This window comes from Chrysochloris asiatica, unplaced genomic scaffold (genome assembly GCF_000296735.1).
Source record: "Chrysochloris asiatica unplaced genomic scaffold, ChrAsi1.0 scaffold00005, whole genome shotgun sequence".
NCBI classification, from domain to species: domain Eukaryota; kingdom Metazoa; phylum Chordata; class Mammalia; order Afrosoricida; family Chrysochloridae; genus Chrysochloris; species Chrysochloris asiatica.
Window position 1 is genome coordinate 22,602,438 of NW_006408523.1, and position 12,105 is coordinate 22,614,542.

The 12,105-nt window shown below is 36.5% G+C and overlaps 1 protein-coding gene across 1 annotated transcript in view; it reads right to left on the bottom strand.

Annotated features, from left to right (window-relative positions):
* Nucleotides 1–12,105, bottom strand: part of GPC5 (glypican 5) — a 1,926,732-nt gene that overhangs the window by 1,463,192 nt on the left and 451,435 nt on the right. The window contains exon 5 of the mRNA XM_006832007.1: nucleotides 9,595–9,720. Coding sequence (XP_006832070.1) covers nucleotides 9,595–9,720 — 126 coding nt within the window. The remainder of the gene's footprint in view (nucleotides 1–9,594; nucleotides 9,721–12,105) is intronic.

The window sequence follows — 12,105 nt, forward strand, 5'->3', positions numbered from 1 at the left end:
GGTGGAGGGTCAGAGAAAAAGAGGAAGACCCCCAACGAGATGGATTGGCCAAGTGACAGCATCGATGGACTCAAGCATGGCAACAGTAGTGAGGTTGACCCTGGACTGGGCAGTGTTTCGTTCTGCTGTGCAAAAGTTTGCTGTGGGTCGGCACCGACTTGATGGCACTTAACAACAACCACAAATAGTTCAACAGAGAGTACCTGAGGTGGTACAAATGGTTAATACTTTGAGCTGCTATCCAAAGGTTACAGGTTCCTGTCCACTCAAAGCTACTTTTGAACAAAGGCCTGGTCATCTAATTCTGAAAGAGTCATCATTGAAATCTTTTGGATCACCATTCTGTCTAATACATGTGGGTCTGAAATGAGTCAGAATCAACTGGATGACAACTGAAAGTTCAACGAATATAATTGGGAGAAAACACACACATAAAAGTAATTAATATAAAGTAGACTTGTATTTAAGTCACAAAGAACATACTGCTTTTGCTCAAGAAACACACACAAAAAGGCAACATTATAAATGACAAATTTCAGAACAATCCTGAGACTTGATTATCTCTAAAATGGCATGCATCATATTTGGAAACTGAGCTAGCAATTTTTTCAAAAGGAAAATAAAATTAACATGCAATTGATGGCAGTAAAATCACAAGTAAAATCATGTAGAGAGATGGTGGTGGTAGTGGCTGTGTTCCATCAAGTCAGTTCAGACTCATAGCAACCCTGTATAGGATTTCCAAGGCCATAAATATGGCAATGGAAAGTGTCATCTGATCTCTCGCAGAATGGCTGGTAGGTTCAAAATGCTGACCTTGCGATTAGCAACCCAACTCATAACCCACTTAGCTACTAGGGCTCCTTTCTAGATAGATAATTTTTTAAAAGAAAATGTTGAAGTAAAAACTATATATCTACCTGAGAGGAAAGGAAATTGATAATCAGTGAGTATAAAACCTGGGAGATTTCTAATGTTTTTCTCTTTTATATTTTAGTCTAAAAAGTCATTTATTACCAATTAAGATGGAGGAACACCTTAAGATTTAGAAAAGCAAAAAACTGTATTATGAAGTAATTATTTAAGAGCATGAACAGCATTAAACAGAAATAGAATGCCTAGATATTAGTATTAAGCAGAACTAGAATGGCTTATAAATTTTACTTAACAGCTACTGACTAGTATGAGAGTCCTTGTGGAGGTCATTTAAGTTTCTGGAGATGGAAGAAGAGCTACTGGATTATCTGTCTATTAATCAAAAGAGAAAAGGACAAGCCTGATAATTAAGTAGCTGTCAACTGAACTTCAATACCCAGAAAGACGAGTGCAAATCATCAAACAATCAATTTGCAATCTCAGAGCACTGAGAACAGAGTAGGGGCTGACGCGCATTTCAGAGAACAATTTTGTTTCATGATGAAGAGCCAACAGAAGTAGATACGAGTGACTTTAAGAGAAGTCAGCTATGTGGATTAGAGTAACTTATTTTCATCTTAAATTTTAAAAAAATTGCGTGAACTGTTAACCTCAAAAGTTGCAGTAGAGTCTTCAAAATCACTTGAGTTAAAATAGATTTTGTTTAGAGAATCAAATCCTCCTTAAACACAACTGATACATGAAGCATTTTTATCTATACTCACAAGGAAATTCCACCTCTTTTGATGAGCACATTGGTGATTTCACCCAGTTTTATAGGACTGTTGTTGTTGTTGTTAAGTGCCGTCGAGTCGGTTCCGACCCATAGCGACCCTGAATAGGGTTTCCGAGGCTGTAAATCTTTACGGGAGCAGATCGCCTCATCTTTCTCCCACGGAGCAGCTGGTAGTTTCGAACTGACCTTCCGGTTCGCAGCCCGATTCGTAACCACTACGCTACCAGAGGGCTGTAGTGATATTGAAACAGTCTGTAAAGTTCTGTTCTCTGAAGTAGCATGTCTGTGTACATAAATAATCTGTGTACATAAATCACATCATTAAAAAAATGCCTGCTAAGAGAAGAAATCTTGCCCAAATAATCATGTTTCTCTGTTTTGTTGTTGTTGTTGTTGTTAAGTACCATCAACTGTGTTCCAACTCAAAGAGACCCAGTATAGGGTTTCTGGGGAGTGGCTGGTGACTTTGAACGTGTGACCTTTAGGTTCAAACCGACATCCGCTTTCCAGTGTTTATCCTACAGCGCCACCAGGACACCATAGTAATGATAAATTCAATCTTGATCAACAATTTATCATAATGATGCATTTTGGCATAATTCCCTTAGAAAGAACTTGATAAATTCATTAACCTGCCACACCACATAAACAAAAATAATTCTCTCCTGTGCCAAAAAAATGTAGTGTACATTGATTTGGTATTTGTTTCCTCAAAATCAGATGGTGTTATTTATTTCAGTTGCCTTCAGGTCTATGTCTAACATAGGATCTCAGCACTATTCACCACTGATGACTGCCAAACTCCTTCTAGTCTCATGAAGAATACGGCCAGTACTAGAAGAGTGTAACATTCACCTGGACATCAGCTTAGAGAGAGGTCCTTTCAGACCTCTGTAATTTAGTGTTGAATGATATTCATTAATCCTTAGACAAATCTGTCCCAAAATTACTATAAAAATTCAAATTTTTATGTATTAAATGAAATAATAGCACCAAAGCCCTTTATTCCAAAAAGATTTGTGTAATGAATAAAATCATTATGGAACAAATTCTAATAATCATATAATGTCATCTTCATAATAAATAAATAGCAAATGAAGATAATAGCACACCCCAAAGACTTTTCCTTAATTATGTACATGTCCAGCTAAATTATTTATGCAACAGCAATATTAATATCCATCGTATTTATTCAAATTTGCTGGTAAATTCTGTATAATTTTGTTTCTATTTTTTTAACTTTATAATTCTTTGAAATCATTCCACATTAGCAAATATAAATATGTATCATATTTTGACTGCTATATACTATTCCATGGTACATATACCTTAATGAGTCTATTTGTCCTTTATTCATTTAGATTTAGATTATATGGATATTTAGATTATACCATAAACTTTTCATTGAAAAAGAAAAACAGTTCTAAATTGAGATCACAAATTATCTGAGTCTTACTTGTTTTTCTTTTCAAAGATTGTTTTAGCTGTTATGGGCCCATTGCAGCTCAGTGAAAATTTGAGGTGTGGATTTTCCATTTCTATTGCAATTTTAATAAGTATTGCATGGATTCTACAGATTGTTTTGGGTAATACCGATACCTTAACAATATTATGTCTTTGCACTTAATATTAAACTCCAAAGCCACTCCTCAGAAACCCTATACATGGTCACTATGAGTCGGAACCCACTCGATGGCACTTAACTTCAACAAAAATAAATGGAAGGCTAGTCTATAATACTCCTGGATGCCACAAGCTGCTCCTCAGAAATCCTATACAGGGTCACATGAGACAGAATCCATTCCATGGCACTTAACAACATCTAGCCAGTGTGTTTGAAATGTCAACCTTGCAGGTCCAGTGCTTATCCTACAGTGCCACACCAGAACTCTAGTTATTTAGGTCTCCTTTAATTTTATATTCGGTAATGATTTATAGTTTTCCAGTGTATAAGTCTTTCACTTTCTTGTGGATATTTATAAATTTATTACTAGGTATTTAATTCATTTAGGTGCTATTGTAAATGGAATTGTTTTCTTGAGTTCCTGTTCATAATGCTCATTGCTGATGTATAGAAACTCTACTCATTTTTTTTCTGTACTGACTTTGTATCCTGCAGAGAGAACCTACATATTGAGGGTTGGGGGGTGGAAATAAGAGAAATTATGTATTTCAAAAAACTTAATAACTAGGATGTAAAAAGCACTCCTACAACTTAATAAAAAGACAAACAATCCTGTTTTTTAAATGTACAAAAAAACCTAGATAGTTCACTAAAAAAGAGATACAAATGCATTTTTAAATGTTCAACATTTTTATGCATTGTTGTTGTTATTAAGTGCCATCGAGTCGGTTTTGACTCATGGCAACTCATTATAGGATTTCCAAGGAGCGGTTGGTAAATTAGAACTGCCTACCTTGTGGTTCTGGTTACGAATTGGGCTGCGAACGTGAGGGACAGCAATTCGAAACTACCAGCTGTTCCATGGGAGAAAGATGAGGCTTTCTGCTCCCGTAAAGGTTTATAGCCTCGGAAACCCTGTACAGGGTCACTATGAGTCAGAACCGACTCCATGGCCATAACAACAACAACCTTGTGGTTCAAACTAGTCTTGCAGTCCAGTACTTCATCCTATAATGCCACAAACATAAGTAAAAAAATATTACTTTACTCCCATAAGATGCTATGATAAAAAAATTTAAACCAATGGGGGTTGGCAAGGCTGTGCAGACATGGGAGCCCTCATCCCCTCAAGATGAGACTTTTAAATGCTACAAGTTCTGTGACAAACAACTTGGTTGCTCTTCACAAAGTTACCATATTATTCAGCAATTGCACTTCTAGTTACATACTCAAAATAATTGAAAGCAAGAACACAAATATACCAAAGTTTATTACATCATAATTCACTTAGCCAATAGAGGAATAAGTTAACTGTCCATTAACCGATGCATGGATAAACAAAATGCAGTACATATACAATGGAATATCACTCTGTCATGAAGAGAAATGAAGTTCTGACAGACATTACAGTATGGATGAACCTTGAAAACAGGAGAGATATTGCGTGATCCCACTATATATGAAATATCTAGACCAGGCAAATGTATAGAGAACCACGTTTATTAGTGAGTATCAGGGATGGGAGGCAGGGAAAAAGATTGAGTCTTAGGGAGCACTAAACATCTGTTAAGGTGAGAGAGAAATATTTGGAAATGGCTAGAGGTAAAGGTTGCAAAACACGATGAATGTAATTAATATCACTGAATTGGACAAGTCAAGCATGTTGAAATGGCAAGTATTTAGTTTTTTATGTAAAATGCTCTCAAGTCTTTACTCCCTTATACTCTAGAGTAAGGTTGATAGGTGGGATCTCTTTTCAACATTGAGAAAATTCTCATGTGTACTTTGCCTAGTTTTATTTTAAAATTTGACTTAAAATGTAATTCCATTCATGTGTCAGGCAATTCATTATTCTATTATTTTGATGGTGTGGTTTTTAAATTGTGATATGGAGCGAATTCAATAGGTAGAGGATTGTGAATCCCCTTGGCTAACTACTAGAACATAAGAAGGTCTGAAAAATGTGGACCCTAAATGTACCCACAGATGGTGGTAGGGTTTTGAGGCTTGTCTGGTAATCCTGGAATCAAGGGAAGCAAGAGTAGGTTAAGCACCCATGAAATAGGAATGAAAAAGAAGAAATAGCCTCAAGGAAGCGAAAATTTCAGGTAAGGTAAAATGAGATGTTAAGTGCTGTCAAGTCGCTTCTGACTCATAGGAACTCATAGGAACCCTGTATAGGGTTCCTGAGGATGTAAATCTTTGTAAGAGTATGAAGACTCACATTTTTCCTAAAGAGCAACTGGTGGATTTGACCTGCTGACACAGGTTTGCAGTCCTGTGTTTATCATACCGAGTCACCACACTCCCCAAGTGATGAAATAGAAGGGCTATTTACACAAAATGTAAGACAAAGTGAATGAAGCTTGTTCACAGGGGGATAGTGTACCATAGGGCATTTGGAAGTGGATAATGGAGGGGAGAAGGAGCTCTGGTAGCATAGTGGGTACGAACTGGGCTGTGAACTGCAAGGTCAGCGGTTCGAAACTACCAATTGTTCCATGGGAGAAAGATGAGGCTTTCTGCTCCTGTAAAGATTTACAGCCTCAGAAACCCTGTACAGGGTCGTTATGAGTCAGAACCGACTCCATGGCACACAACAACAACAATGAAGGGGAGGAGTCTGGGTGGTGTCAAAGATTAAAGCCCTCAGCAGCTAAGGGAGACTCAATCTGTTTCAGTCCACCCAGAGGCATCTCAGAAGAAAGACCTAGTGATCTGCTTCCCAAAATCAGCCATTGAAATCCTACAGAATACTCTAACAAAGAGTCATAATCAACTTATCAACAACTGGTTTGCTTTTTGGTTTCACAAACAGAATGAAGATGTGATGAGGAAGACGAGACTGTGTAGGAAGAGGGAGGCCTAAGCTGGAAGTACATGCGAGGGTTGAGTCTCACTCACTTTGTCTACCAGAAATACAGACACTTTTCATGGAGAATTCTTGATAAAGAAAGGCTTTTTGCTTTCTTCATAAACAGTGAATGACGTCTATTTAAAAACCTGTTATATCCTAAAAAAAGAAAAGGGGGAATCGGTAAATACTTAACCAGTATTTACTATCATTCCGTGATAGTACACGGAAGAGACTGTAGTCATTGCAATGAAACAAAAAATGATTTGAATGTAAAACTAATGACTTACCATGTAAACTTTCACTCAATTCACAATAAAAATAAAAAAAAATCTATTATGTCCTAACTTAATCAACATGGTTAAGTTCTGAATACCAGGTCATTACATGAAAAGCAGTTATATGAAAATGTAAGATGACCACATCAGTTCTCAAATAGGGGATGACTAAATCATACTCTAACTGCCAAATTACATCATTAAGCAACTGCCAAACCAGTGATAATCGTGATGAACCCAAGTTGAAACATAACATCACAGCTTGCATTTCTCACACTTGGCACATTGGTGTTTGTTATTGTCAGATGTACATCATTAATATAAAATAAATTTAAGCAGTTGATTTTTACTACTGTCATAAATGCAAATCATCAGATAACAAGATAGAAGATTTTGATTCATAACAAAATTCATAGTAGAACTGTGCCACAGGATTTCCAAGACCATTTATTTTTATAGGAGTAGACAATCCCATAGAGTGACAATAAGGATTGAACTACTTACTGCCTTTGAGGTTAGCAACCCGAAACTTAACCCATTGTGCCACCAAGACTCCATAAGTGAGGAGTAGGTTACGGAAAATATATATAAATGTGTATTCTTTAAGCTGAAAATTGTTATTGTTGTTGTTGTTATTGTTTGGTGCTGTTGAGTTGGTTCCCACCCATAGTGACCAATGAAACACCACCCAGTCATGTGCCACCCTCACAATTGCTGCTATGATTGAGTTCATTGTTGCTGCCACTGTGCCAATCTACCCCACTGGGGTTCTAACTCTTTTTCTGTGACCCTCCACTCTACCAAGCAAGATGTCCATCTCGATGGACTAGTCCCTCCTGATAGTATGTTCCAACTATGAGAGATGAAGTTTGGCCATTTTGGCTTCTAAGGAGCACTCTGTACTTCTTCCAACACAAATTTGTTTTTCTGGCAGTCCATGGTACCTTTAATATTCTTCTCCAACACCATAACTCAAATGCATCAATTCTTCTACTGTCTTCCTTATTCATTGACCAACTTTCATATGCATATGAGGTTACTGAAAATACCATGGCTTGAGTCAGGTGCATTTTAGTCCTCAAACTGACATCTTTGCTCTTGAACACTTTAAAGAGGTCTTGTGCAGCAGATATGCCTAATGCAGTAAGTCATTTGATTTCTTGACTGCTGTTCCAAGTGTGTCCAAGCAAACTGAAGTCTTTGACAACTTCAATCTTTTCTCCATCTAGGATAATGTTATTTATTGCTGCAGTGTTGATTTTTGTTTTCTTTACATTGAGGTACAACCCATACTGAAGGCTGTGATCTTTGATCTTAATCAGTAATTATTTTAAATTGAAAACACTACCTCTAAAAAAGTTTTCTCAGACCATTGGTTTTGCCAAAAATATTTCTTATAACAAAACAAATGCCAAATACTCAAGTGAAGAATGGAACATGTTTGAAACGAAGGTCTTTGCAGTCTCAAATCAAATGATATAAAGTAAAGTAATACATTCAATGTATTTATATTATATGTTAATTATTTCATTAATCAAAATGAGATTCCCACTAGTCCTTTTAGAAATATAGCTAATCCTAAAATTTTCAGTTTGAACAGTATTAAAAAAAACTATAAGTCAAAATATTTAATTACTAGATCAGAGATTTTTTTTTCAAAAAGCCCATGTTCATGAATACTATAAAAATTAAAAGTACTACGTCAAATTTATTATGATCTATGTCTATCATGTTGTTGTTGTTGTTAAGTGCAATTGAGTCAGCTCCAACCCACAGCAACCATGTATGTAGAAGGTATCTGAGGAGTGGCTAGTGAGTTTCAATCAGTGACCTTGTGGTTCAAGCAGACATTGAGGTCCAGTGCTTACTCCACAGTGCCACACCAAGGCTGTCTATATAGGAAACAGAACTGTTAAAATAATATTTAAATGAACTCAGCATCCAATTGGTTAACTAATTTATCCCTCTTCACATAGAATAAGTGTATATGTAAATAAGAAATGTTAATTGTTTATCTTTGTCAGAATGCACTAAATTATGTACTCTGATTCAACTCTAAGTTGGTTCAACTCATAGCAACCCAGAGTTTTGGTGTGACACTGTGAGTTAATGTGCTGGACTGCAAAGTCAGTTTGAACCACAAGGTCACCAGTTCAAGCTCACCAGCCACTTTTCAGAAACCCTATACAGGGTCACTATGGGTCAGAACTGACTCAGTTGCACTTAACAACAACACAGGTTTTCTGAGGAGCAGCTGGTGGGCTTGAACCACTGGCCTTGTGGTTCAAACCGATCTTGTGGTCCAGTGCTTACCCTACAGCTCCACAGTAGGACTCTGCATTCTATAATAATCACCAGCATTGGAGAATTCAAGGGACTAATCATTAATTTATTTTACTTACCATTGTTATATATCACTGAAAGTGAATTTAAGACTTTTTGGTACTCTGGAGATTACTTAAGAGTATAATCAGTTGCAGGAAGTAAAGAAAACAATGTCAAAGAAATTAAAATCTATACAGTGAGGAACAAAGATGAAAGTTAAATTGCAGTCAGTCAGAGTACAATTGACAACATACAAATTTACAATGCATTAAATAGATAATCTAGAAACATGTCCGACTATTGCATATGCAACACATACAGACGTATTAACATACAAACACTGTTCAGACACATATCCATATATAAATGAATCTGCATAGATATTTTCATTTCACCAAATTTCCTCACTTCCTAAGTACTGTTAGAGTTAGACTAAAAATAATAGGAATAACAAGAAACATTTGATAAGCAGACATTGGATAGAAGTTGTTTGGTGCTACTGAATCGGTTCTGACTCATAATGACCCTGTATAGGGTTTCTAAGGGGTGTCTGGTGAGTTTGAACAGCCAGCCTTGTAGTACAAACCAACCTTGCTGTCCAGGTCTTATCTTCCATTGAAAAGTAAGAAACGTTGGGTAAGTCACAAGTACCCCAAGATCCATGAAAATGCCACAGAATACTATCATATTTTTATATGTTGGAAAAAATCATATTTTCTTAAAGAATCTAAACAGAAGGAATAAAAGTATACTATAGCCCAGTTGACAAATTTAAAACTGAAGTAATCCATTCATGATTCAGGAGACGAAAGAAAGGATGAGACTGACCACTATATTTTCACAACTGCTAAACATCAAATACCTTTTGACTATATCTTCTCCATTCCAGCAGGGTAGTCCATCAGCAGCAGCTAATTCATTAACACAAATCTGATCTGCCAGGCCTCCATAGAACGTTCTGAACAGTCGAAGGCTGTTGATAAATTCTCTAAAGGGAAGAACAAAGAAAATAATTAAGACCAAAAATCAATAAGAGGTCTAATTAAAATGGTATATATATTGCAATGCATGATACCTAGAATACACCTATTTTTGCTTTCTGTATTTGTTTGGAAGTCCCTGGGTGGAGCACACCATTAACCATAACCTTGGAGTTTTGAGTCCTTCCAAAGGTACCCTGGAAGAAAAGCTTAACAACAGATTCTGAAAACTCAGCCAGTAAAAATCCTGTGGAGCGGCAGTTCTTTTCTTGTACACATGGGCTCACTTTGAGTCTCAATCAACATTGTGGCAACTGGTTAGGGTTTGGTAGTTGTTTTCTTTTCTTATGTAACAGTCAAGACAAAAATTATCTAAAATAAAGAAGAATGCAAGTACTCATCTTTATCCTTTAGAAACGTTTTCGCTGGGTTTGAATAAAGCTTACATTTCTCCAGATCCAAAAAGTTGTGAATGAACATATACTCACACACACTCTCTCTCTCTCTCTCTCTCTCTCTCACACACACACACACACACCCCTCTTTATTATCCTTCCCTAAAACACACTCACTAGCTTAGCTGCTGGCATCCGAAACACAGCAAAATGAATTACTTTTCTTTACATGTACAAAATGTCAGAGGTTTACAACATTCTAATTGATTGATCACTGATACAAAGTTGAATTGATGTGGGTCTGTTCTAATTTAGGTTTTCTCTATAGAGTCAAAGTACATAAAGTAGTATTTCTTTACATGAAATAACACTGTTTTTACTAAATTAAAATGACAAATATTTCAGAAACATGAACATAAAAGTTATTGTTGTTGTCATTGTCAGGTGTCATCAAGTTGGTTCTGACCCTTTGCACAACAGAATGAAGCACTATCCAGTCTTGGCCATCCTCTTGGTTCATCTGGCCCAGACCTGGGACTCTCCCACCTCTACAACTGTGTGAGCCTCTTCCTTGATATAAACTTCTCTTTATATACATATATTTACTGTTCCCTGGTTTTGCTTCTCCAGAGAACCCAGTGTACAGTTTCCTCTACTAGAAAATAAGTTTCTCCATGATGACTGTATGTTCCCACCAACAAGAATCTATGAACAAATACAAATGATCATGATGCAGCTACTGAAATAATTTAGGAAGTAAACCAGTTATTTCCTGGAGAAGTGGAGTTCAATAAATGGATGGACATGTGATACTGAAATTGTTTACTATAAATGGCTCTTTGTTTGTAATCTAAAAATAAAGAGTTCCAGAACAAATGGCTGGAGTATTTAGGCCTCCAAACTGATGGTATATAAGGAAATAGATTTTCATCAAGGAAGCTAAAGCTCTTACTCCAACACTGGTAAATGGTGCCCTAGTTTCTTTTATCCTTTCACAAACAATATATCCCCAGGGCTAGTCCAAATCCTTATAGTTCTCTCTGAAATTACTTCACTTGGACTATTTTTCTTTAGCCTCTTTCCTTTCCAATCAGCTTCTTCCACACTTCATGAGAGCTAAGTTTTAAATTTCAGTCTGATTGTGTCGTGCATTTGCTTAATGTCCACCAATGTCTGCCTGTTCTGTATCCAAACTTCTTCAAAAGGCACATGATGTACCCACCCACTTCTGTAGCTTCAACTTCAGCAGAAACCTAAACCTTACTTTAATGCCCCACAAAAGTAAGGTGTTTTGTTTGTGCATCTCTCTGGGTTAATTGACTGTTTTATTTTATTTTAGAATATTTCTATTTATTCAGTAAATCACTGATATTTAAGGTTGTGTGTCAACTTGGCTGTGCCATGATCCTCTGGTTTGGCAGCTATGATGTACTCAACTCATAACCCATGATGAAAATGATATAATGTAGTAACATTCATGATGATATCTGCTATGAAGAGTTAATCAGTTGAAAGAGTTTCCTCAGGAGTATGACCTGCATGGAACATGTATGGACATTCTGGAAAAGCTCTCTAGCTTTTTGTGTTCACTCTGGGATTTGCATCCAGCCTTCATCATCTTACCTCTGGTTCTTAGAACATGAATCAGCACCCTGCCACACTGTAGGCTATTGTTGAAATTGGATTGCTTCCATAGTCTGTGAGTCAGCAGCCTGACATCTTACCTATGATCTTAGGTTTATCATCCTCCACAACACATGACCTAGTAGCTTGCTGTCTGACTTGCTGATTTTGGGTTTGTATCTACCTGAGTAAAGAGAAACCTCTGTTCTGACATATAAGCCATGAAAACTTGGGACTTACCAATCTCTATAACTGCATAAGTCATTTCTTTTGGATGTCATGAGGGGACTTCAAAAAATTTGTGAAAATGGAATTAAAAGATCATGAATTTTTTTCACAAACTTTTTGATACCCCTATATACTATTTATATATTA